At 49.7% G+C, this 27,859-nt stretch overlaps 1 protein-coding gene across 1 annotated transcript in view; it reads right to left on the bottom strand.

The window, feature by feature from the left end:
- The window catches only part of CLIC6 (chloride intracellular channel 6), a 43,884-nt gene that overhangs the window by 5,809 nt on the left and 10,216 nt on the right, over nt 1-27,859 (bottom strand). Inside the window, exons 3-6 of the mRNA XM_040484975.1 lie at nt 3,212-3,321; nt 2,537-2,662; nt 1,860-1,966; nt 1,110-1,291 (exon numbers count right to left, since the gene is read on the bottom strand). Of these exons, the coding sequence (XP_040340909.1) occupies nt 1,110-1,291; nt 1,860-1,966; nt 2,537-2,662; nt 3,212-3,321 (525 nt within the window). The remainder of the gene's footprint in view (nt 1-1,109; nt 1,292-1,859; nt 1,967-2,536; nt 2,663-3,211; nt 3,322-27,859) is intronic.

Below are 27,859 nucleotides of genomic sequence, written 5' to 3' on the forward strand. Positions count from 1 at the left end.
ACAAGAGTTGGGAAAGGAATCAGGAAGGAAGAAGAAAATACAGGAAGGAAAGGCAAGACAACCAGGGGCAGCTGGTAGCCTACAGGAGCATCAGCACCACAGATTATGGGATCCTCATTTGTGAGTTTCTAACTGGCAATTACATGAGTTATGAAATTACAGGGTCCTTGACTTGTATCCCCCTCTTGCCCATCTCCCCCATCTTTATACCGAGGACCCAGGTTTGAACTTGAGGGGATTTTAATCATCAAGATGCCCCCAGAACAAGGCTTGGGTTTCTTCCTGGGGCCTCTGAGGCTACGGAGGGTCAAGAACATTGCAGTGGTGATAATGATAATAACAACTGATGAGACGTGAAGGCTGGGGGCACTACTTAGAGACCACCATAACTCCAGAGGCCAGGGGTAGGGCCATCTACTTTGGAATCTCCGGGTCACCCCTAGAAGTTCTGATTTAGTAGACCAGAGGCTGGACTGGAGGATTTTCAATTCTAGAAAGCTCCCCAAATAATTCTTATGCCTACTAATGGTGGAGAACCACTGGTCTAGGGAGACTTTAAACCCTAACATATATGACCCACAATGCTGATTTCCTGTTCACCTATCTGGCAAGACAGGATGCCAAATCTAGCAGAGGCCCGGCCAAGGAGCTGCTCCCTAGCTGTAGGGGGGTGATATTAAGAGCTGAGAAGACACATCTCTGCCATCCCCAGACAGAACTGTTTCTATCACCAACAACTGAATTCACACTACAGTGCTCCCAGATTCCATGCATTGTCTCCAAACCTCGAGCATTAAATGCCAGGTATAATCAACGTTGCCCTCAAGTTGTTCTCATATTACTTTTCTTTAGGATGTGGGGGCTAGACTTGAAATGAGAAGCAGTGAGGATGGAGGGGTGGGGCCCAACTTCCCAGAAGTTTCTTGAGACTACCTAAAGCATATCTGAGAGTATCCATGTATCTGACGTCTGGGATTTGACCGCCTCAAACAGAAACCAACTGACTCTTTAATTCAGGAGTCTGCCTTTTAGATTGTTTCAATGTCTGGCCAAAATAAAATAAGGCCCCATTCATGTGTTCAGCAGCTACGGTAGGAGGAACGTCAAACCTTTATAATGTGGAGCTTGGGTAAGAGGTTACAGTCGGCTAACGTGAGCTCATCCCCATCCAGGAACTTCCTTCCAGAAACGACAACATCCTCAGTGCTGTAGGCATCTATTTCATCAGGCAGAGGGCTATTTAAGTAATCATCCAGCTTCTTCAAAGCCTTTAACAGGTTCTTTTCATAAACTAAAACAAAAAGGCCAGAAATGACCAAGATAAGCCAGCCGTATGAGTTAGTGTTACCTTTCTCTCGACGTGAAACGAGGAGTTGATCTCCTCTCCCTCCCGACACATGGCTGGGCCACACTGGGGAATTGGGAGGGAAGGATGTGGACTTCTAAGATCTGAATAAAGGACTCACTCCTCCCTGGAAAATACTTCTGCTGTCTACACAACACTGCTCCTTCTAGAACTCATCCGTTTATTCAAAACTTGTTATGGGAGGCCCATAATGAGGTAAGCAGTGGCAGAAGCTTCATTGAAACGGATTCCCGCGGTCCGGCAGGGCAATTCCTGTGATTCTTCCCCCCTAAGCTTATTGTTTTCTGGGCTCCCAACCTCCAGGGGAAGCATTTGACCTCTGGAAACGCACGTGCAGATTCTACGTCGAAGGTACTTTTTCCTGATTTCTAGACACAGGTCCCTACCCCCAGGGAAATCAGTCAGAATTCCCAGGACCTTAGACGAAGCCACGCCAGAGGCCGAGGGGCACCCCAGGTGGAGAGCATTGAACAGGAAGACGGCAGGTACTCACTCTCGTTGGCATCCTTCTTGGTGTTTTTTATAAATGCCGAGAATTTGGCAAACACGTCATTTCCTGCAGAGTTAGATTCAGGGTGTTGGGTCCCCAGCTTAGGGTACCTTGAAAAATTCAGAATTGGAATAGCACAGATAACGGGGGGACGGCAAACATGTCTTTCTCTGAGTGGATACAAAAGCGAAAAACCTTCCCCCTCGGATGGTTTTCTAATCTCTTCGTGTTCAAGGTGTGGCAGCCGCACAGTCTGGGGAGAAGGCCTTTGCTGTTCTCCCGGGACACGGCCGCCCACCCGCACCTCCAACTGTGCTAGAAGATTCCCTTCTAGATCCGGCGCCCCGCGACATCACACGCTAACGTGCACTCCTTCCCCTCCCAGCCGCAGACCTAAGAAGTGGCCAACCCACGCGACATCGGCCCGCCTCCTCTCCGCTTCCTGCTGCCAAACCCTAATTGCCCCACCGCAGGTGCAAACGAAGCAAAGAGACCCGGGCCACCGTCGCCCAAGGCTTCTGCTCTTGCTGCGTGTCCTGCGGCACACCGCGGCACGGCTAAGGAAGGACGGACGTACCACGGCTGCAGAAAACCAAATACACGAAGCCACGAGTTTCAGGCTTGTCTGCGAAGGGGCAAAGGGACGATCAGACGGTGAATGCTGGCTTTATGAGGCCTACCTCGGGGGAGCTAATTTCTCCTCTAAGAACTCCTCGATCTTATTCACATCCGTCTTGACTTCACCATCAAAAGTCATAAAGGGAGGGTTTGTTCCGGGGGCTAGGTTCTGCAGGTCTGCGGGTTTCCTGGTGGGGGGGGAGGGGGAGGGGAGCGGCAGCTTTTGTGAACGGTCGCCAAGGTTTGAATTCGTTCCCCCAAAGCCTAGCCGCGTCCTCCCCGGTTTACGAGGAGCAGCCCTTGAGAAGTTCAAGGGAGACCATGGGTTCCCAAGACGTCCTACCGACAGTGAAAGCGTGGCTCTTGTCTGGGCGCAGAGGTAAGAAAGCCAACTCTCTCCCCCGTGGGTCACAGGAGAGCTGCTCACACGGGCTTTGGAGAGGTGCTCAGCTGACCAGGAGCTTGGGGAGCAGGTTCCTTAAAGGTGCCCCCAACTCCTCCCTGGTTATGTCTGAGCGGGTCCTGTAATTACTGACGAGCCCACACCCGGGCTTCAGTTCGGGGCCCCGACGTGGATGGACACACCACGATGTCGCCTGTGGGCTCTAGGAGTGTGTGAGTGTGGGGCGTGTGTGGGGGTTATGGGAGCGTGGGGTGTGAGTGGGTGGGAAGACGTGTGCGGGGGGGAGGGGGGACGTGGCAGGGCCAGTCTCAACAACGTGGAAACCTCCTCTTACCTCTTCAGGTCCACTGTGGTCACGTTGAATATAACGCCCTTTAGCCAGAGAATCATGAAGAGGCGCTGGGAAAAGGGGCAATTTCCAATACTCTCGCCATCGTAGCCAGCCTAGGTGGGAAAAGAAATCGTTATCACAGCGAGGCTCACAATTCTAAGCGCCAGATTCCACAAGGCATGGCACAAACCCGTTACAAACTTGCGTTGGTGGCCACGACACTGCCACTACCCTTTCGGGGCCATTTCACTCAGCCTCTGAGCCAGTCGGCCACCCCCTCGGGGAGGGGGCAGGGGGCACACGAACAGGCTTCATGGAGCATTTCCTTCTTCCTTCCCGCCGCTCACCCCTTCCTGCCACACTGGGCCTCTGAGCAGCACGGTTCCCACAGGGAAGGACAGGCAGGCGGGAACTCTCCTTGTCACCAAAGGTGCAAAGGAAAGACGTGCTCTTTCCAGGATGCTCCAGCTTGGAAACACGCCAGCAGACTCTCCCCCCGAGACACCATCCCTCCTGGACACTGTCACACCTTGATGTCCCCTCCTCTGGCTCATGGGGTGGCAGAAACATGGGAAGCATTCGTACTGAGAAGGTGTTGAGGGTGGGGCGGCCGCTCCCCGGTGACCCAGAGCAGGTCACACCCACACACGCCTCTCCCACACACAGGCAGACACGTCTGGAACACACGTCCTCCTCCTCGTGGGCTTGTGGCCGAGAAGGAAGGCACGGGGGTTGGAGAAGACAGAGGAGACGCCCGGCTACCCAAGCCCTGGGAAACAGAGGGCTAGAAGCAAGGCCAACAAAGGAAGGTCGAAAACCCTTCTGTCTCCTGCCATCTTTCCCCACCAGGCCGCACGTCCCTGACCAGCTCGTGGCGCTAACAAAATCCTGCTGCAAAAGGCAAGGAGGTGGCTTCGCCGTACTCCTCACATCTCCAGACGGCAAGCACGGCACCCAGCCAGACCTCGGTGACACAGCCACGGTCAATCCGAGAGGCCCATCCCTGCCACGCGCAGTTAAGAGAAGGTGGAGGAGACCGCGCTGTGTCTGCAACCTGCGTCCCAGGAGGATTCGAGGCAGGAAGTGAGCTGCTGGCCTGGGGACTGAAGAAACGGAAAGAGAGACGCGAGAAGACCGGACCTTCGGAGAGGTGGGGTGCTTAAGTCACCCGGAGGGGTTGCTAATAACCACATGTCCCTAGAAATCAAGAGGGGAAGAGACCCCCAATTTTCAATCAAAGATCGGCCCCGTTACCAAAGACGAAACCCAAACGGGCCAATAAGCACATGAAAATGTTGCTAACATGTTTAGGCAACAGAGCGACGCAAAGCAAAGCCACGGAGGGACGGGGCCACACAAATGGCCAAAATGGGAACGGCCAAAATGAAAAGGTCTGACGCCACCAAGTGTGGACAAGGGTGCAGAGCAACTGACCCGCCATTCACTGCTGCCCAGAGTGCAAACAGCACAACTACCTTGGAGAAGTGTTTGGCACTAATCTCCCAACATTAAGTAAGCGTAAACGCGACGACCCAGCGATTCACGAGAGACACTCATAGGAATGTTCTTAGCAGCTTTGGTAGAACAGCCAAAACCTGAAAACAGGCCGGATGCCATCAAGAGTAGAACGAGTAAGGGCGCCTGGGTGGCTCAGTCGGTTAAGCGTCTGCCTGCGGCTCAGGTCACGATCTCGAAGTCCGTGAGTTGGGGCCGCGAGTCAGGGTCTGTGCTGACAGCTTGGAGCCTGGAGCCTGTTTCGGATTCTGCGTCTCCCTCTCTCTCTGCCCCTCCCCCGCTCTCTCGCTCTCTCTCTATCTCTCTCTCAAAAAAAAATAAACATTAATAAGTAAATAAAAGACAGAAATACTTTTTAAAAAGCACAGAAAAAAATAAAAGACAAAAATACTAAAATATATCTGTATACTACAACTTATCCATTCGTTGTAGATAAGCTGTAGTATATTCGTACAATAGGACGCTACATCACAACGGGGAAAATTCAGCTATTAGTATAAGCAACAATGTGAATGAATCCCATATACATAGTGTTGAGAGGAAGAAAGCCGACTCAAAGGAGCTCAGACACAGGCAAGCGTCTCTAGATGACGGGAGGGAGAAGAGCGGCTGTCCCTGGAGGGGACTCTCATCTGGGAGGGATAGGAGGGCGACTTCGCGGTGCCAGAAATGTCCTGCATCTTGAAGGCGGTGGTGGCTACACGGGTGTATTCAAGTGGCAGAGTCTTGTTTTCTTTTTCTTTTTTTAATTTACCTCCAAGTTAGTTAGCATATGGTGTGATAACGATTTCAGGAGTAGAATCCAAGGATTCATCCCTTACACGTAAAACCCAGTGCTCATTCCAACAAATGCCCTGCTTAATGCTCCTTACCCATTTGGCCCATCCCTCCACCCACGACCCCTCCAGCAACCCTCAGTTGGTTCTCTGCATTTAAGAGTCTCTTATGCTTTGTCCCCCTCCCTGTTTTTATGTTATTTTTGCTTCCTTTCCATTCTGTTCGTCTGTTTCGTATCTTAAATTCCACACATGAATGGAGTCATATGATATTTGTCTGCCTCTGGCTAATTTCTCTGAGCAGAATTTGTTGCAAACGGCAAGATTTCATTCTCTTTGATTTCACGTGGCGGAGTCTTAACATAGGGTTACTTGACTGCATGCGTTACTTCAATAGTTATTTTTCTTAAGTAAAAATATTAATTAAAAAAAATTGCAGAGAGTTGGAGTCAGTAAGTCTTGCCTGGGGCCCGGGAAAATATGAATTTCTAACAAGCTCGCCCAAGATGATGTCATGCTGGTGGCCAGGGATCCATGAAGGCAGACATCATGCCCGTAAAATGGCACCCACAGACTCAGAGCACTGAATTCAGAGTCCCCTAAGCTCCAAGCACTCTCTTCACACCTGTGCACCCCCTGCACTCCTCCAGGCATGTGCTGGCCTGTCCACCTATGAGGGAGAAGAGGCTGGGGACTCCCCCACCTGGAGCCTGAAGCTTCGGGAGCTGGAGGGGTGGTGAGGTGGCCGGTCAGGACACCCCCATCGAGTGGTCATTGCAAGTCCCCAGCAGGTGGGCCCTGAAACAGCACCCTGCTGGACCGCCTTCCCTGCCTCGGGGTCCCCCCCACCCCCCCACCCCCACCAAGGCCATTTTGAAGGCCAACCCAGCCCCTCCTCACTCTGTTCTGGAGCAAGACAAGCGAGCAGAGCTGCGTTACATAAACCCCCAGCGGCTCGCTGCAAGGACCTCTTAAATCATGGCGCTTTCTTTCTTCACCACTGCAGGTTTGGGCAGAATCAAGCCAACGGGGGGGCGGGGACATGAAATCACAAGGACACAGAGCCACATATTTTGGCCAGTCCTGACTCGCTGGCAGCTTCTAAACCTCTTATTTTTATAGTGGTTACAGTAAGCACAGTAAAGTCTAAGATAAGTTCTGTGGAGTGGGGTAACCGTCTCCTCTCTCTCTCTCCCTTGTCTCTCTAACCTCGGAGATCCTGTTATAACTCATCCTGAATGCGGCAAAATCCCTGCTGAGCCCGTGCGTCTCTGCCATCACTGGTGCGTGGACGCAGCTCACCTTGACAAAGAACTCCAAGTCTGGGAACAGGCCCGTCTGCACCAGGCTGCTTTCTACCGTGGCAGAATCCCATCGCCGGGGTCTCTGCCTAACTCGGTCTCTCTATTGTCCCCAGCTCAGGTCGGCGTTCCCCCCCCCCACCCCTGAAATTGTCCTTCCGGCCACCTCCTTCTTCAGGATGAGTAAAGGGATCAGAAGCGATAATACATTCTTTAAAAGTAAAACCTGGGGCGCCTGGGTGGCTCAGTCGGCTGAGCGTCCGACTTCGGCTCAGGTCATGATCTCGCGGTGCGTGAGTTCGAGCCCCGCGTCGGGCTCTGGGCTGATGGCTCAGAGCCTGGAGCCTGCTTCTGTGTCTCCCTCTCTGTCTGCCCCTCCCCCACTCATCTTCTCTCTCTCTCTCTCTCTCTCAAATAAAATTAAAACATCCAAAAACATCCAACATCTCAAATAAAAAAAACCTGCCTTTGTCACCTAGCTCTGCACACACAGAAACCTGGTAACAGGTTCCTTTCTAGAACTGCACAAACCTAAGAGAGACGGGGGGGTGGGCGGGGGGGGGGGGGGGGGGGGCAGCAGCCGGCAGGCCACGGGGCCCAGAGCTTGGAAGGCAGTGAGGAAAGCCACAAGTGCACTCTGCCCCACCCCACCCCCGTGTGACCTCCAAACAGGACTGTCACAAGCCAGCACAGCTAGTGAACTGGAAGCTGCCAGTTGTTTCTGAGAATCAGCCAGCTGCCAACACAGGATTTACATAGGCAGGGGTGTCTCATCTTAAATAGCTCTGAAAACACTTCCCTGTCTCGGTCTGTCGTAAATGAAGGGGGTCATGGGAACGTGGTGGGAGTTCCCAAGATGCCTTGCTGCCTGACTTGATTACTTTAATGTGCTTCAGTGCTGGGACGCGCCAGCCAAAATCAAGGCGGAGATAGGCCATCTTCACAGCCCGGGATTGAGCAACACTGGGAGGAACACTGGGTCGTCTTGTCCATGTTCATTAACCAGACGCGATGATGGGATAAATCCTCATACGGTAGGAGTGAATAACTGACGGTCACCGTAATTGGGACGTGTTACGGTATAAAGTTCTACTTTCCGTTGCTGATAATTCTCTCGGGCTAATTACACTCTGGGCAAAAAAATGTCTCAGCAGGGTTTCTCGGCCCGCAGGGGGAGATTCTTGTACGTATACGTTGCTGATAAAAATCAGGTGAAGCAGCTTGAGAGATTGGAGTGTCTTGTTTCCAGGGAAGACCCAGGCACCCGGACAACCCAGGATGGCACATCTGTCTTTCAAACGCGACTTTCCTGAGCACCTGTGACGGGAATTCTCGAAAGGAAGACATTAATGCCACTGACACATGCCGAGAAGTTCCCGTGGCCTTGAGAATTTCTGTAATTCTGCAAGGTCCTGGCCTGCGCCCGCCTCCCTGGCACAGAGCCCCTCCGGGCTTGAGGCGGAAGGGTCCAGATGACACTCAAAATCCCTCCTCACCTCAGGCCTCTTCAAATTAGAACCTCTCCCACTTACCCTGTGCACATTCAGAATCTGTGGGGAATTAAGACATTTTTGTTTGTTTGTTTGTTTCAGATTTCCTTCCACTGCTTTTTGTTTCCAGCAAATGACCTCTCTGGTGTTGCATTGGGGTTGCATGTAAGGGGCACCTTCCCCACCCCCACCTTCCACTAAAGTGACTCCTGCCCGGCCACCGCCTTTAAGGGACCAAATGGACTCCTGGCATCCTGGTGCAGACCTGACATGGGGATGACACCCCTTCAAGGTATTGTTAGCAGGTCCTCAGCACCCGCCCTCTCCTTTCCTCCAGAGCAGGCCACACACCCACCACCTTGATTCTCTATTTGGCTCTAGCTTCCTTTTTTTTTTTTTTTTTTTTTTTTTGAGATTTTGTTTGAGTTTTAAGCAATCTCTACACCCAGCACAGGGCTCAAACTCACCACCCTGAGATCAAGAGTCGCATGCTCCACTGACTGAGCCAGCCGGCCACCCCTGACTCTACCTTCTTTCTAGAAAATTCTATGTGCACCTAAACGTTAAACACCTTCTGTAGAGTAAGCACTTTCCCTACTCTACCCAAGAAAGACACTTGGGGCGAACAGGGAGAAGGTAGAGGAAGAGGCAATAAATCAGTAATATTCTAATTGTCCCTGTTCTGACGGCCGGCTTTCAACCAAAGAAGGCAGGATGAGCATCCTGTGTGCAGGGAGGTATGCCAGTCCCTGCAGGAAACCAGGAGGGATTTGGGGGCGAACAGCTCATGGGGCTCTGTCACAGGGATTTGGAGAAAAGCAGTGAGTAATGACGGGCTGTTCTGTTTCCAGCGTTCCGGAGGAACTTCGGCGGAACACAAACAGTAGTTGACCAGAGGAGGCAGGGGTCAGAAGGCAGAGTGTGAGTGGGAGGCCGTGGGCAGCCACCTGACCCTCTGAGAAGAACAGTGTGGTCGAAGGGATGGGCGGGGACTCTCCTCTGGTGGCAGCTGACCCCAGTGGAAGGCCGGACACGGCATCGCCAGAGAGAAAGAGCCAGAAGCTCCAACCATGGGAGTGGGTGACTGCTCCCCGTGCCACCCAGCCTATGCCCACCCTGTCTGCACCGAGGCCTGCCATTTGGAGGGCTGGGCTGGGGAAACTGTCCCCTCCCAGGGAGAAAGCCTTGTGGGAAATGGTACAAAATCAGGCGTCCCACTGGGTCTTTTCCTGCTCCCATTTGGAAGTCGGGGAAGCGGGGGGGACTAGGATCGCTCTAATCCTTGAAAAGGGGGGTGTGTGGAGTCAGAGACTCATCCTCACTCCCCGACAGAGTTCCTGACATGCAGTAAACACTAGAAAATGACTGGGGCGGGGGGCTGAGTCCAGTCGCTCCCATACACCTGCAGCCTGGTCGGCTTCAGAAAGTGCCTCCCAGCCCCTCCCCGCTCACTTTTTTCTGAGCCAACTTTTCCGAACTTTTCCCTTCCAGAAGCTCCCAATTCTTCCTACTATGACATTACCCGTGAAGAGGGACAGCTAAGGGGAGGGAAGAGAATAGAAGGGGGCTGGAGGCAGGGAGGTTGGGGGAGAGGGAGTGAGGGGGTAGGAGAGAGGGAGGGAGGGCCCGAGCTACGCTGTAAAGTCTTCCCCAAGTCTCTCGATCTAATGGTTTGACCTAGAATGTAATATTTAAATAGATCTGAGACTTTGTGATTTGAATACTCCTGTCAATTACAAAACAAACAAACAAACAGACAAAAGACAAAAAAACTGTGTAGTTCTTTCCATTTGCCTGACAGTGGAGGTTTCTATTTTGAGGCAGTATGGTCAAGGGGAATGAGTGCAGCAGACCGTGGAGCCAGGGAGAGCCGCTGTGACCCACTCCCTGGCCGTGTGACCTTGGGCAGTTCATGTGTTCTCCCTGAGCCTCAGTTTCTCCATTTTAAAAACAGGGATAAGGAGGCCTATGCCTTGCAGGATCTTGGCGTGATACACTCGGGTCTCCCGGGCACCAATAAAGGCGGCCATTATTGTCATTATCATCTGCAGCATCAGCATTATTACTCCTCCAAACTGGGGCGCATCAGCACAGACAATTATGGAATTTAGGGAGCTTTTCAACAAGGCTCAATTAGTGTGATTTTCATGCCAAACTGTACAGTCCTTAAAAAGCCACAGATATTTTTCCCTCCAAAAGTAACGCCTCCTCTATGTATTCCAAGTGAAAATTAACAACTGAGGTCGTTTTCTTAATTGCAAAAGCAAACACATCTTCAGCCAGGATGCAAAGGGGCTGGCACTCATGTCTTGGGGAGTTACCTCTTGGGGAAAGGTCCAGAGGAAAGAACATCTGGAGAGCTGTGCTCGCCCTGACCGATGGCAGGGCCGACAAGCCCAAGGGAACAGTCTTTTCTAGAAACGACACCAAAGGTCTCTGCTTGTATAAAGCTAAAGCCGGTCTCCTTTCTGACTTTTGCAGCTGTCTTTCGTCCACTGTCACCGGGAGAGAGTGAATTCCACACTGTGGAAGAATCCCCACCAGGATTTGAAGTCCCACACGCTAGAGCTGCAGATCAAATGAAGAAAAATGATCACAACCAAGTAGGAGAGAAACAAATGAGCCTGTCACTTCCTTGTCGAACGAGAATGTTTTTGAAGGAAATGTCTTCCAAAATCAGACGTTTTTTCAAAACTGGTAAGAGCAGGGGCGCCTGGGTGGCTCAGTCGGTTAAGCGTCCCACTTCGGCTCAGGTCATGATCTCTCGGTTCGTGAGTTCGAGCCCCGCGTCGGGCTCTGTGCTGACAGCTCAGAGCCTGGAGCCTGTTTCAGATTCTGTGCCTCCCTCTCTCTCTCTGACCCTCCCCCACTCATGCTCTGTCTCTCTCTGTCTCAAAAATAAATAAACGTTAAAAAAAAAGCTGTAATAAAACAACAACAACAACAAAAAAGAAACTGGTAAGAGCAAATACTCATTGAAGACCTGCTCTGATTTTAAATATGGTTCTAAACCATTTACAGCCATTATCGGATTTAATCCTCTCAAACTCCTGTAAGATGCCTACTTACTACTCCCGTTTTTCAGATGGAGGAAACTGAGGCTCAGAGAGGCTAAGTAACTTGCCCTAAGACATAGACAAGATTAGGTGAACAAAGATTTCTCTTATTCTCCCAAACTGGATCCAGGCAATGGTCCCAAACGTCTTGCCCGGTCCTCAAGATGGAAACCCAGTCTTTCCTACCCTTTATCTGAACACCAGTCCGTCCCCCAGCACAGCGATGGCTCCTCCTTTGCAATCACTCCTGCCTTGGTCTCAGAGCCTCCCACCCAAATTCCTGCAGCAGTCTCCTGCAGGTCTGTCAGCCTAAGGATCCTAGCTCCTCTGATCTTTTCTATCTCCAGAACCACCCAGACAAGATGCCATTTTCCTTAGATCTTAGATCTCGCTGCTGGAATGTTGTTCAAATGCAAATTCACGTTACAGTGCTCTCCCAGCAGTGTGACCGAGGCAAAGTACCCAACCTCTTACAGCTCGGTCTTCATTTACAATGTAAGGATAACAGTACCTGCCTCTTCAGGTTGGGTGAGAATTAATTACATGTTACAGAGAACAATGCCTGACAAACGGAAACCTTCCATCATCTGTTGCCCCTTCCCTCCTTCCTTCTTTCTTCTCCTTTTGTGAACCTGAATAAAAGAAACCTTAAAGTTCTCATGCCAGGGAGCCTGGGTGGCTCAGTCCGGTAAGCATCAACTCTTGATTTAGGCTCAGGTCATGACCTCAAGGTTCATGAGTTCGAGCCCCGCATCAGGCTCTGCACTGATCCTGTGGAGCCTGCTTGGGATTCTCTGTCTCCCTCTCTCTCTCTCTGTCCCTCTCAAAATAAACTTAAAAAAAAATGGAAAAAAGTTCTCATGCCCAACCAATTCCATTGCAGACCCAATAGAAAGAAGTATCCCCTGCACCTTCCCACAGGAAGAAGCCAGCTTTACTAACTCAGCAGAAGATTTTCTCTCAACCCGGCAACAGCCCAGCCAATGAGAAACTGCCACAACTCAGCCAATGAGAAACCGTCACCACCCAGAACGCTCACTTTTCTCCAACAGAATTTCGCTCAAAGCAGTCCCTCGCAAGTCCCTCCTTTTTCTCTCTAACGTACTGTTCCTTTCCTTTGTTCTCCAGACTCACCCGAGGTTTTGCCATAACTTGCATGTCCCAAATCACAATCCCTCTGCCATTCCCGAATACACCCATTTTACTGGTGAAATAGCTGGCTGTTTTGTGTTCAAGGCTGGCACTTTCCACTGTCTAACATACCGGTCAAGCTAATCACTCTCCTCAAATGCTGTTCTCTCTCTGGCCAACTGCCGTGTTCTTAATTATCCCATGTCACCCTCCCACAATACCTTTGGTCCACCTGGCTACCATCCAACTCCTGCCTCCCCACAGGTAGGGACTCCCTTTCCCTGACTCTCTGCTGGGCATTTCTTTTGCCCTCTGCTGAGTTCTGCTCCCAGGGGAGTCAGTGCTGCCCGGCTGAGCACCAGATTATTTACGGATTGTTTCCTGTGGGTTTGCATTCCTTCGGGCGGACCCTGTCCCCTCCTGAGCACAACAGGTGGTTGCCTGGCCCCTTGCAGTGTCTGTGACACTGTTCCTGTTCAGCCTACGCCCCCGCCAGCGTCCACAGCACAGAGCCAGGCCTGTGGAAGGCACTTCATAAAAACTCACCTCTGCTTCAGCACGGAGCCCACTTCGGATCCTCTGTCCCCCCTCTCTCCTGTCCCTCCCCCGATCTCTCTCTCTCTCTCAAAAATAAACACTAAAAAAAAACCCCACAAAAATTCGCATGGTGGAGCAAACGGCCACTGTCCTCCGAAGTTCTAGCAAACTCCTCATCCCCTGCAGTTCCTTTAAAGACAGCGAAACCACTCCTTCTCCCCGAGAACACCCACCCATGGGGCCAGCAGCGCGGCCAGCCTCCTCTGTCCTCAAGCATCTCCCCCCAGACTGCCTGTCACGGGGCTCCCTTCCCCACCCACCCAAAATGACGATCTCTGGGTCACAAACTCCTCCTGGTGTCCCCAGGACTGCCCTGATTTTCAAACTGGAAATTCAGCACCATCACACCCTCCCCCACCCCCACCTCCAAGCCCTAGGCGGGCTGGAATAGCTGGTCACCATACTCTGTGCCCAGATGAGAGCCTTTTTTTTTTTTTTTTTTTTTTTTTTTAGGGGGAGGAACAACATTATAAATGTCCTCACAGATTGTCTAGAGGCAGGGCTTTGCTCCTCCCTAGGCAGAACATCAGCAGAGGCTGATGTAATCAACCGCTCAGATTAGGTAGCTGATACCTTGAAATCTTGCAACTATAAGGTCCTTGGAAGAGTGAACAGATAAACAGGGGCTGAGGCCTGCAGGGGTGGGGGGAGGAGGCGGGAACTACCACGAGCCTGGCCAACTCACCAAGTTCTGCAGAGCCCGCTACTCCAGGAGCAGGCTTTCCCCTCCCAGCTGTTAGGGCACCTTCGGGAAAGAGAAGCAGTTTAAAATCAGCGGTGGGGTTCGCGGGGCAAACCCACCCCCCGAACGGCCCACCTCTGGCCCAGAAACGGGCCAGAAACCAGGATCTCCTCGTCTGCAAATCCCTGTATCGCTCTCGACAAAGGCCACCATTTCTCTCTCATCCTCCATAGAACCCCTGGGATTAGAAGGAAAAGTAAGAACCTCCATCAAGCAGGGAAATCGCCCCGGTCTCCCCGAAGTCAGAAGCCGCTGGGGACAGAGTCCGGAGCGCTGGAGCGTCTGTCTCCTGGGATTTAGACTGGCCAGATCAGTACTGCCAGGAAGTGTTACCTGAAAATTTCTGTCCCATCTCTCCATCTCAAAAGAAGACACATAATTGAATGCATTTTCTCAAAACAACTCGCCTGAGTCCTGAAGACGATCACAGATTGCAAATCTTTTCCCAGTGGCATCACGAACAGAGTGGCTATGTTGCAAAACAAAGATGCTGTTGGTAACAACCAACATCACTGTGACACTCTACCAGTCACTGTTCGAAACGCTTGACTCGGATTAACTCAGTGCAAGCCTATTAGATGTAGAGCCTGACTGCGAGCCTATGAGACGTAGGTCCTATTACTATCTCCATGGACAGGTGAGAAAACTAAGACTCAGAGAGGTAGAGTAACTTGCCCAAGGCCACACAGCAGGATCTGAGCTCCCCACCCCACCCCACCCCCACCCCGCCCCGAGTTGACCAGAGTTCGTCCTACCCACTCTGGACACTGGCCTCTGTTTAAATGGAGCTCCAGCAAAGTCCTTCCTCAGAGTAAAGGTCTGTCTGTTAGTTTTACCCCATCTCCTTTCAGTAAGCATTGGGGGCGGTTCAAGGGAATCCATAATAATCAGAAAATGCATAGTAGAAATGCAAAGGACAAACTGTGGTCGGGACAGAAAATGGAGCTGGGTTAAGGCTATCAGAAATGCATGCCCTGGGAGCACCTGGGTGGCTCAGTCAGTTGAGCAGCTGACTTCAGCTCAGGTCATGAGTTTGAGCCCCGCCTCGGATTTTAGGACCTGCCTTTTCAAAAGCCCCCTGTAACAGCACGCTGTGGAACAACTTTAGGAGGCTGATGGCGCCCCCTCGTGGTCTTAAGAGGCACATTCGGACTGTCCACCTTCACATTCAGACGTGCCCACCATCCATCCCTAACTAGGTGCTGATGGAAAATGTCACAGGTTAGTTTTTAGCTCCTGTAGGGGACTTAACCTTCCCGATCTGCCAGATGCTCAAGGGTTTTCCGGCTACTTGGATTTTTTTATTTTAAAACCGGTAAAGTCCTGGGGCATCTGGCTGGCTCAGTCGATTTTGTATCCAACTTCAGCTCAGGTTGTGATCTCGTGGTTCGTGAGTTCAAGTCCCACATCGGGCTCACCGCTGTCATCCTGTCAGTGCAGAGCTTGGAGCCCACTTCAGGTCCTCTGTTCCCCCTCTCCCTCTCTGCCCTTCCCCTGCTTATGCTCTCTCTCTCTCTCCCTCAAAAAAATAATAAATAAAACATTTTTAAAATTATTAGAAGAAAAAAAAACAGTAAAGTCCTGGATAAACTAGGATGCACTGGTCTCCCTACCCATGAATTCCCTCTTAGACCCCACATTAAAACCACCAAAGAGGGCACTGTCTTTCTGTCCTAGGCACCGCGACAGCCAGGTCCCAAACACAGTTGGGAGCTGAACGGTATGGCTTTTAAAAAGGCATCCAGACTTGAGATCAGCAGCAAAATTGTGTGTGCTTTGCTCATGTTAGGAAAACAACCATTTATGATTTGTAATGTATTTCTCGATTCTCACTGAAGAACAATGCAGAGAGGAGGGAGGAAGTACAGTGGGTAGGAGAGCAGAATGAAAAACAAAAAAAAAAATTCTAATTATCTCTAGCAGTCTCCTGATCCAGCTTTTCTCAATTTGCTCAGATTTCTGTAGCTCTTTTGCAAAAGCCTTTAGAAACAGGTAGCTTCCTGAAAAACAAAAAAGGTACTTGCTTTGTCTTTATTTTTCTTTGGAATGTCTATAAGTTTTAAGGAAGACAAAGGCCTAGAACTATTTACAGAGAAGAAAGTCTAGGGCCTCAGAGACACCAGTTGGTTTCAATGACCAACATATGAAAGCTCTATTGACCAGGACAGGGAAGGGGACTAGGCATTCTGTAGAATTTTCTGTTCAGGCTGAACTAGCCAATTAATCAGAAGTATCTTAAGGGTCATGGAGGGAATTCTTGTGAGACAGAGTTTAGGATGAATGAGGATTTTAGGATGCTTTCCTTTTAATATTTCAAAGATGCCTGGGTGGCTCCGTCTGTTAAGCATCCGACTCTTGGTTTTGTCTCAGATCGTGACCTCACAGTTCGTGAGATCGAGCCCCACGTCAGGCCCTGCGCTGACGGTGTGGAGCCTGCTTGGAATGCTCTCTCACCTCTCTCTCTCTCTCTCTCTCTGCCCTTCCCCCACTCATTGTGCTCTCTCTCTCTCAAAATAAAATAGACATTAGGAAAAAAAATTGCAAATTATGGCAGAAATCAGAAGCTTTGTGGTTACTCTTTCAGGTAGATGGCGAAGGTTCACCTGTGCAGCATGATTTGTGACATCCGGAAGAGTTCACCTGGCCCAAAATGCCCACACCAGCTTTCCACAAAAGCCTAAATCTCAGAGAATCATCTAGAAAAAAGCCACAGACTGTTAAGATAAGTGGTGGTGGTTACTTTTCTCTTCCCCAGGAGGGCACCAGCCCCAGCAACCACTAACCTTCCCACAAATTGACGCTATCCATTTCCTCATACACAACAGGAAAATGTCTACTTTGGTGACCCTTCCTGCACCTTCCTACAAGCGTTTGCTCAAGAGGCGAAACCAGATCAACACTCTTGTCTTATTAAATGGCACTTTATAAAGTTATGCTTCTTAGATCTCCTTCCAAAAGGTTCGAGGCACTTGTGAGAAGCCATATTAATTACTACAGCTATAGCTATACTACACAGCTAGAGTTATGAAGGATACTCACAATTTCAAATTAAGTCACTAGGGATACGATGATGGAATATTACTCAGCCATAAAAGAATGAGATCTTGCCATCTGCAACAACGTGGACGGACCTAGAGGGTATCACGCTGAGTGAAATAAGTCAGACAGAGAAAGACGAACGCCACGTGATCTCACCGAGGTGCGGAATCTAAAAAACGAAACAAATGAACAAGCCAACAAGCAAAACCAGACTTTTAAATACAGAGAACTCGTGGGCACAACAGGAGAAGGCGATTAAGAGATACGAACTTCCAGCTATAAAGTAAGTAAGTCACAGAGATGAAAAGTACAGTGTAGGGAATAAGGGACAGATGGTGACCACGCTTACCGTGGCGAGCGCCGCATAACGTACAGACTTGTTGAATCACTATGTTGCACACCTGAAACTAACGTATATGTCAACTATATTTAAATAATTTTTTAAAAACATCTGGTATACTGAAAATGGCAACCGAGGGTACTACGTAGGAGCCATTTCTAGGCATTAGGTAGTTTCTCCTGCAGTTGTCCCTAATGGGATGACGGATTATCCCCGCATGGCTCTCGAACTTCAGCAAGAATCGGAAACGAATGAACAGCTCCCAGCACAAAACACAACTTCTGGTAGAGGAGAGAGGTCATCGCCTAAGGCGCTATGGGACCCCAGGCCAGATCCAGGGTGTAATGGGATGGTATTTTTATTTCAGTGCAAATTTAGTAAACTCTGTCCTATATCTCTGTGGTTAATAAGAAACCCGAGCCACACCAACTTGCTCGTTTTTCCTGACCCACCCTGTTGGTCCACTGAGATCTGAAGGTAAGCCCGCATGACTAAATAGAAAGAAACCAAAGGCTTCGCAAGCTTTGGGCTCAAACCAGACTATCATTTGGCATTGGTGAGAGGAGACAGAAGAATCAACAGGGGGACCCCAAATCCCATCAGGTATAAATTAGCAAAGGTTGGCTCTAAGCTTCAAAAGCAAGAAAACCGAAGGCAGAGTCCAAAATACACACATTTTATACACACACACACACACATATAAATACACACACGCACACGCACACACACACACACATATACATATACATACAGAGATACAGAGTTTATTAAAATGACGAAATGTTACCGGAACTATGCTCAGGATGGTAACTACCCCAATTGTAACGATTAGATGTTATTTTGCATTTCCTTGTAGTCCCGGTGTGTTCCTTACAAGTTCCTAGGTCACGGAGAGCAAATGTGCCGAATTTTAAAGTTCTTTGTCAGTGAGCAGGGACACGCAGTGCTGACTTGTAGATGTTCGCAATTTAAATGGGGAGATTTGGGGGCTTCAGCCGTTACAGAATTATCTGGAAGCGTTGCCTTTCCCCACTTCCTCATCGCTAGTCCCTCAGACTTGTATTCCGTGCCCTGGCCTGACCCACACAACAGGGAAGGCCTGTGGCTTAAGGCCAAGGGCACGAGCTTCTCTCCAGACAAGGAGAAACAGCAAACAGGCTGGCCAAGGCTGAGACTAACGCCCTGGCTTTATTATAAGGAAGTCATTTCTGTGCCACATGCTTTTTTTGGCAAATATCCCCACCCTCACCACCCTCACCCCTGGGAAAAGAGAAGGAGGGGCATATACTATTTCAGGATTCCTTAACCCTGACCCTTTCGCTCAAAAAAGGACAGTGAGCCAGAGATCAGCTTCACAGAGTTGTCCACAAACCGGCCCAGGAACAAACCATTCCGAGGCTCCTGTTTTCAAAAGGGGCAGTTATGGTAAGCGGCCGGGAAACTGGTGTCCCTAATTTGTTGCAAATCATCCTGTGGCCGCAGCCATCCAATGTCAGGGTGATGAGTCACTTCATCTGCCCCGTGGAGACAGACATGCTGACACAAGAGGAGAGGCTGGGGTTTTCTAAAGATGGTCATTTATGACCCTAAATCCAATATAGAATTGCCGTATGTCGGGTTTACGTGGAGGGGCAAAGTAGGGCTTGGGAAACTGGAATTCAGAGAGGAGGCAACAAAATACGACTTTTGGTGTAGAATAACTTGGAAAGAGTTCACACGAGGGTGCCCGTAGGTAAATAACGACACAGGAAAAGACCAGCACCTTCCATTTCAGGAAGACAAGGGAAGGCGAAGATAATCTGGCTGTGATTTGGGGGATGCCACCAATCACCAGCGGTTCATCCTGGGCACCTGGATATCCAGGCGTGTTCTGCCCTCACCCACCATGAGCTTGAGCAGCATCAGAGAGGCCTCTCTCTCTGCTCCAGCCCCCAGGTCTGTCCCTCGGGAGCCTACCACAGTCTGGATGCCCCTGCTGTGCATAGGGGCAGCTCCATGATCTGTTTATAGGAAACAGGAAACAAGGGCACGGTCGTCTGAAGGAAGAAGGAAGCAGAAACTTGTCTTGCCCCATGACTGCAGAGCCAGGAGCAGGATGGCTGGTCAAACGGGACGTGGGCATCTGTTCGGAGGGTTGAGGGAAAGCAAGGAGCATAATTTTGTGCTCTGTCGAAGGTGAAGCAAAAAGCAAGAAGCACCAGGGAAATGTCAGAGTCGGCAAATGGAACCATCTGGAAGCTTTTACCAAACCTAGGGGAGGGAAGCCAAAAGAAAAATCTCCAGGAGCCACAGAGAAGGCCACGTAGCGTGACAGTTGTGGACACATTCGTGCTCCAGTCTGTGCCGGGGGTCTCGCGGAGTGGCGCAGAGCAACTCTGAGGGACACCGACATCAGCCCCCCTCGAGACAGTTGTCAAAAAAAAGGAAGAACCTCACACCCCTTAACGCACCAAATGAGAACCCTGCTCCATCCAGCCCTTCCCGTAGAAGCATATGAACCAGAAACGAGAACCAGAAAAGGATCATACCATATAAGACTCAGAATGGACGGTGATGTGCAAGGCACGTGCTTTGAAGCATAAAGACCTCGGGAGCCCTCCCTGGTTTTCTTTGCACCCACCTCCCAACCCCCACAGGAAAAGCATCCCTCTTGAACAAAAATCTCTGCTAACACCAGTTAACCTGGCCTTCTCTGAGGACAGCCCCCTTGCGACACACCTGTGTTGGGTTGAGTATTGACAACTTCTTCCCCACAATCGGTCTGACCACGACCACCAGAGGGGTGAGAAACCCAGGTAGAGGTTTGGTTTTTGAAATTGAGACCCTTCTCCCTGCTCCCGCTTGGAAGGGGCAAGGAGGGACAGACAGGGCTTTAGAGATGGGAGTGTGGGGAAAATTCTCCCTCAGGCAAGGGAGGGACAGCAGAGTGAGCCCTTTGCTCTCCCTTTGAACCACCAGGCAGCTGTCCCACCCCACCCCACGCTGAAGGCAATTTTATAAAAATGCCCCGAGTTATGGGAAAGAAAGGTCCCATGGGATTAAGAGCCGGTGCCCTACATTCAGGCCTCTGTGAGGGCTCTCACTTGTTGCTGAAATGAAGGCATCTAGACAGACACAAAAAAAAGGGCATTCAGGGGAATAAGGGCGGGCGGGAGGGACGGGCACTGGCTATGTCTTAGGTACGGGACCCTAAGTGGGTTAGGTGCCTCAGCTCGTCCAGCCCACCCTTAGGCATCATCTAAACCAGCCCTGCGCTGGTTCCCTGGATTCCGTTTCCGTCCCAAACCACACCAACTGCCCAGAACCATGGTCATAGGGACGCTCCGACTAAAGCCAAGAGAAGAGGGAGCTGAAAAGGGTTTGGTCTAACACTGTCTTGTCCATGAGTCTGTTCAATAAAGATCTACTCAACAAAATAAGACGCAAGGGTAGAAATGGCACAAAACACTGGGTGCCCTTAACCAGAAAACCCGAAGCCCCATTCCGAAAGATGAAATCGTAGAAGAAACAATAAAAGAAGATTTTCTTTTAGGACATCTGGGATGCTTGCTGAGCCAGCGAATGAACTCAGAAGTCAACCCACGGATCGGGGATCCCCAAAACACACTGTTAGTTAGCACACTACCACACTGTGAATAGAAGCATCCAGGCTTCCAGTGTTTTTGACTTGTCAACACATCCTCAAGCTCTAGGGGACAGTGCCCTTGGGGCGAGAAGAGAGGCTCCACCAGAGTAGGGTCAGCTTCTGGAGTTTTGCTTGCTGTATTCTAGTCCTGACCTAGTGTTGATAGGCACTGTGCCGAGAACATTCTGCAATCCCGCCTACAGTGGACGGGGTTGGAGAAATACAGAGCCGTAAACCCACTTCGCACAGTATTCTCGGTGAATACGTTGAGTAATTTCAGGGGATTTTTAACTCTTTCCATTTGGATTCAGATGCTGTCGGTGCAGGAAGTAAGAACTTAAAAATACTCTACAAACCTTGACTAGCTAATTCACCTAGGTCATCAGAATAAGGTGTGCCATAGGCTTGTGGTTCTGAAAATCTGGACTACCGGTTTCAAAACAAATCCATTACTGAAATGTGACTCACTGATACCTTTTAGGGGAAGGACACGCTTAATAAGGAAACTTCATTCCTGGGAAAGATGATGTGAGTTGAATTGATATATTGACTGATTTTCCCACGGACACAATGATACAACAGGAGATTATTTTCTTGGCCCAGAACTAACGGAACAGCTTTTATAGAAATGCCCAAACAACCACAAGATTGGGGAAGGAGGAGACTATGAAAGATAAAGTTTTCTAAAAGATCTATAAACCCCCTAACCGGGTGACAGAGACAACATGAGAAAAACCAATAGAAATGGGACAGAGAGTGCCAGTCCCCAAGGTGCTAAATTCTTGGCTCATTTCCCAATTTCTGTATTTGGGGAGATTCTGCCAGGGCAGCCACAGCATCCGGTATCCCCTGCTCTAACGGTGGAGTCCCTATTTTCCAGTTTCCCTTTCAACCGAGGGAAACCAGTCTTCTTGAAGCTCAGGTCCAAAGCAAGCCATTTGCTGACGTCTGGTCATTTTTTCTGCCTGCACCCACTGCACAAGCTTTTCTCAGCTCAGCATCGCCCTCTCCGGTCTTCCTCTACAATGTGTGCCCGCGAAGTAGAGTCCTCACGGGTCCTACCCCCACCTCTTGGTTAGGTGCAGGACGGAGCCTGGCAGTGTGGGGCCGGGGAGCTGGCCACCCGCAGCTGGGAGGGAAGAGGGCCCGTGGGCAGCTGAGCAGAAAGCCGGACCGTGCCCTGCTGGGCTCCTGTTCTCACCACCGATTACAGTGCCAAGGCAACTGCCAAGGTCAGTAGGAAGGGCTCTATCGGCTGCTTGCAGGCAAAAAGCCAGCGATTCCAATAATTCCAGCTGTATCGTCACCATGACTACTGTGAGGTACAGACCATCCGGAAGGCTTCCGGTTTTTACATTTTCTGCAAGGCAGAGAGGGAACGCTCCTTGGACGGGAAACCACCCCTTCGGCCCCACAGTCGTGTCTCTCGCCTTCCCTCTTCCGCCATCTAGTGGTGCGACAAGATATCCAGTGGGGACGGCAACAAACCGACTCCAGGGCAGAAGGAAGGGTCCTCGCAGAATGGGAACCAAACGGATAGACCCTCTGTTTCACCACACTTAGGAGGAATGAAGAGAGAGGCCGTTAAGCCCCTCGCTTTCCTATCTTTGTCGGTAGAGTTTATCGTCATACTAGCATATCTTGTGACACAAATCGCACGCACCCCACTTCTTGTAAGCCTATAAAGGAAAAATGTATCATCAGTGCAGCAAAGCCTATTTTAGAAAAGGAAAATTGAGTATTTTGTTTTTCTTACATAAAGACAAGCCTAACCTCTTGGTAATGCTTCTCAAGACTGATTTTGTTGGCACATCCAGCCAATGATTTAGGCTGTCTGTCCCCAGTGGAGCGGAGAGATGGGCCCATCGGCCGCACCTTATTCATCTATTAGGTTTATTAAGTTTCTTACTCCGGTCCACACACAAAAAAGATATGCTCTATTTTGAAATGTGCTTCTCACTCTTCCTACCCTTAGAACGTAAGAACAATTTAATGCACCATTGATACCTGGGTCCTCAGAAATATGTTTTCGGTCTTAAAACTTTTTGAAACATAGATCTGAACCTTTCAAAAAGCCTATTAATCCTAACTACGCTCCCAGGTATGTATAGTATTTATTCTTTTCAACAGCCATAACAATCGATGTATTATTGCATGGATCAGGTGGCTGGCCACCCTTGACCCCCATGACTTAATCACTGAATCAAATTGCTCTTAGCTTTAAATTCTGGCCAGAGGCTTAGTCGTGTTCATATTCATTGTCACAGTAGGTGGAATCAAGTCATAAGAAGTACACGGACGAACAGAATGGAACTTACTATTTATCCTCGTGTACGAATTATGCTTTAAAAACTCCAGGGCTATTTTTAATCCTTATTTAATAATATGGCCGGATACCAACTGAAGCTTTTACATGGACATGAAAAGCTCATTTCCTTGTAAAATTCTCACAAGGAATTATTACAACAAAGGAACATCTTGTTCTGGAAAGCCTGCTTAATAATGCAAGCTGTTTTTATATACCCTGGTGGTTTGCGTTCTTGAATGGATGAGAATATTCCAATCCTTGCAGTGACTGCACAGGGAAAAAATGCACATGGCAGACCGAAGATTTGGCCACACGGAACCTCCTGTGTCTCCTGGACCTGCCTTAAACCCCTCCATACCTCTCACCATGGTCCTATCTTTTGACCCAACCAGATTTCACCAGCTTAGAAGACACATAAGCCACACATCCCAGTTACTTATCGCCAATGAACAAATGACCCCAAACTTAACAGAGGGTGCTGCTTTTTTTTAATCTCTCGTGCTCTCATAAGTCAGGAATCTGGACAAGGCTCTGGATTAGGTGATCCTTCCTTTCCATGTGGCATTGACAAAGGTCACTCAGTGGTGTTGAGCTGGTGGAGGGGCCGATCTGAGGGGTCCAAGGCAGCTTCTCAAACGTGTCTACTGTCCGGGCAGCGTGGCCGGAAGGCTGGGCTCAGCCGGGATTGTCAAATGGAGCACCGGCAGGTGGTCCCTCCAGCTGGTGGCCTCAAGACAGACAGTGAACAAGGCAGAAGGTGCACAGCCTTTTATAGCGAAAGCCACACAGCATCACTCCCACCATATTCTAGTGATGACCAGGCAGTCACCAGGGTCTGGCCAGCTTCAGAGGGAGGAGAATCAGACCCCACTTCTCAGTGGAAGGAGGGTCAAAGAATTCACAGCCATCCTTAACCCACCACCTGAAGATGTGATTGCACGATGTGCGGAAATGCTCAAATCATTTATTTATAGACCCAGTTCTTTACGCGCTTGAACTGGCTTAAGAAAATGTCGGCAGTGCCTAAAAGCAGGGGAGTTATTTTTTTTATGTTCAGTGATGGGCAGAGCAACATCTGTGCAGAATTTACGACAGCAAATGTCAATATCGGGAGAGTGACAATCTCACTTTATTGCCGCTGCTTACGACTCAGGGTCATAATATATTGGTTAAAGTGGCAATTAACAAAAAAATGTCCTTCTCATATCTGATGTGTTAATACCTCTGAGTTTTCTTAAGCATTAAGTTCTCTGTAAAGTTAAACGACACAAAGAAACCATTGAGCTGCAACCCAAAACTTCATCCAGTCTGACCTTTTATGGGAATAGCGTCGAAGGCAGCCAGCCCGGGGCTCAAACAAAGGGAACAAAGTTGGGGGTAGGGATTAAGTCAGTCCAAGATTCTTCGAACTCACCGCCTCCCTGACACCAAAGGCACCAAAAAGGTATTAATTTCCCTCATTTAGGAAGAAAGCCCCATGTCCCTGTATCTCCAGACCAATAGCGCTTTTATTCTATGTGGGCTTCAAAGCATGTGATGTCTGTGATGTGCAGTGTCTTAGACATGCCTCTGGCTGTTGTCCTAAGGGCCTCATCAGTCCCCTCATGTGCCCCCACTCAGGGAAGAGAACAGCGACTTCCTGCCCCAATTCGTCTTTCCCTCCACCCACCATGGTTAGAGGTGGGCCTGGGGCACCCAAGGGGTGATGCTGGGGGTGCATAATGAGGCTCTTCCTCCAGGACCACAGCATCTTAAGGCCCCAGGAAGGTTAGAAAAACACAAAGATAAAGCCTTGGGGGCACTTGGGTGGCTCAGTCACTTGAGCACCAGACTTAGGCTCAGGCCATCATCCCATGGTTCATGAGTTCGAGCCCCACATCAGGCTGTCTGCTGTCAGTGCAGAGCCTGCTTGAGGTCCTCTGCTCCCCCCTCCCCTCCCTCACTAGCTCTCTCTCTCTCTTAAAAATAAAATAAACATTAAAAAAAAAGATAACGCCTTGGGCAGAATGGGTCCAGATTTTCTCCTCTCCCTGCAGCTGGCCACACCGTCTAGGGGGAGAGTCTTGCTGGCCCAAAGGCAAGATAGCACAGCTCCTGAAAGGGGACCCAAGCCTCTTGCTACTCCAGGACCGCGTGGGACTCACACGCTCAGAAGCAAAAGGGGGTGTGGGGGCAAGTCTCTATTTAATTGGCATGGTACCCTTCTCCTTCATAAGCATGAATGGCCGCTTCGTAGAGATGACAAAGAAATGACTGTAGAAAGGACACGTGGAGTGGCCCAGATCTCAGCTCGAGGCCCGCCTCGTCCGTGTGTTGTAATTACGGTAATTACATGGCAGTGACATCTGCTGTAGTAAATCGTGCAAACAGGTTGCTCTGTCCATCGCTGAATATAAATAAATAAACAAATAAATAAATAAGCAAATAAATAAATAACTCCATTGCTTTTAGGCACCGCTGACACTTTCCTAGTTCAAAGTGAGTAAAGAACTGGATCTATAAATAAACGATCTGAGCATTTCGGCACCCTCTGACGTCACGTGAAATCACGTGACTGCGCGATCGGCTAAAGATGGCTGCAAATTCTTTCGCCCTCCTCCCACCCGGAAGCCGGGTCTGAATCTGGCCAGCCCCCTGGGGACCACCTGGTCACCAGCAGGATATGGTGGGAGCGATGCTATGTGGCTCTTGCTATAAAAGGCTGTGCACCTGCTGCCTCGTCCACTGTGTGTCTGGAGGCCACCAGCTGGAGGGACCACCTGCAGGTGCTCCGTTTGACAATCCCGGCTGAGCCCCGCCTTCCGGCCCCGCTGCCCGGACAGTGGACACGTGTGCGAAGCTGCCTTGGACCCCTCAGATAGCCCCCCCCCCCCACCAGCTGAACACCACCGAGTGACCTCCGTCTATCTCCCCCGTTTTGTGCTTTCACTGTACCGCGTCCTATAGTCTCCTGGTATACAAATAGAAAGCCAAAGATGATTTGCAACATGCACCCAGCTTGAACAGCTGTTCGATTACTGTGCTCAGACACAAGCCGATGTCTGCGAGTGCCAAGTGACGCGTGAGGCATTCACGGCTAACTGAGAAGGTACGAGATGACCCAATTTACACTCTGCAAACTGACCACCCGATTCTTTGTACCTGATGCGGTAGCCACGCGTGTACATTACCATCATCCACTTACCCGTCTATTACACACAGCACGGTCTTCCGAGCGCAAGAGACTGCAGCAGAAGGGTGGAGCCCAGGCTGTCTGAGGTCTAGAGGCCAAATCCCCCCCCTTTAGGGATCACTGCCCAGCCTGCTACCCTATTTCTCCCACCTGTTCCAGCAAACGCCGCCCCCCCCACACACACACACACTCCCCTTCCTCACTCTAGCCATTGCTTCTGGATCACTCTCTAGGCTGAAAGCTCTAGAAAAGCAGGGGCTGTGTTCATCACTGTGTGTCACTGTTGTACCCCGGCCCCAAACACAGGGTCTGCTAGTTGGCGGGCACTCAATCAATATTTGCTTTAAATAGCCACTTGAGTCCAAAACACCACTCTGGAGTTTAGAAGACTGAAAGGCACCTTTTACCTCTCCCCACAGCAAAACACTCAACTTTCATGTGGCCAAGCAAGCACCCAAGGGAGGAGAACCAGGGAGTTGGGGTAGAGCTCGTAAACCCAATAAAAATCTAGAATTAGAGAATATTTTTAATCTGATGATTTCTTACACAAACATATAAGATTTGACTTCCCTTGCTGTGTGAATAAGTATATATCAACTGTTCTCCATAGAGCTACCCCCTCCCCCAAAGCTTCAAAAGTATCTCCCCGAATGATCTTTGATATGAGTGTTTCAGTTCCCCCTCCCACTAATTAAACATAAGCTCTGAGCAGTCTTCCACAATTCACTGGATCCCTATAAATAGGCTATGGCATCATTCTCTGTAAATTTTGGTCAATTCTTTGGACAGATGGAGGCAGAAATAGAACATCTGGTGAGGAGACAACCTCAGAAATGATATTTTGATATCACTGCATCACAGACGATTACTTTTCACGATGGTTTTTATTTGTAGGACTCAAATACATTCCAGTAGGTGGCATGCCAAGATCAGAGTGATGTAGCCGTGTGGCATGAAATGATCCCGCTATCTTAGATATTTGAAATTTTGTTTTGAACGGGAATTCTTACCATGTAAGAAAGAACTTAATTCTCAAAGGGCATGTGCTTGATAAAGTGTAACGTGCTAATTAAAAAGAAAGGGAGAGAAGCAAGAATTGAAAAACCTAATCCCTCAGGAGTTAAGAAGTTATAGAATATAAAGTAAAACAGAGGATTTGAGGATTCCAGTAAATTAAGGGGCGCCTGGGTGACTCAGTCGGTTAAGCGGCCAACTTCAGCTCAGGTTATGATCTCGTGGTTCATGAGTTCGAGCCCCACGTCGGGCTCTGTGCTGACAGCTCGGAGCCTGGAGCCTCCTTCGGATTCTGTGTCTCCCTCACTCTCTTCCCCTCCCCCACTCGCACTCTGTCTCTCTCACAAATAAACAAACATTAAAAAAAAAAAGATTACAGTAAATTAAGTTGGGGATGTCATTTTATTTTTAATGTTTATTTTTGAGAGCGAGAAAGAGAGAGCGGGGGAGGGGCAGAAAAGCAGAGGGACAGAGAATCTGAAGCAGGCTCCACGCTGTCAGTGCAGAGCCCGACATGGGGCTCCATCCCACAAACTGTGAGATCA

Source organism: Herpailurus yagouaroundi, unplaced genomic scaffold, assembly GCF_014898765.1.
Source record: "Herpailurus yagouaroundi ecotype Mexico unplaced genomic scaffold, PumYag 162, whole genome shotgun sequence".
Classification (NCBI taxonomy): domain Eukaryota; kingdom Metazoa; phylum Chordata; class Mammalia; order Carnivora; family Felidae; genus Herpailurus; species Herpailurus yagouaroundi.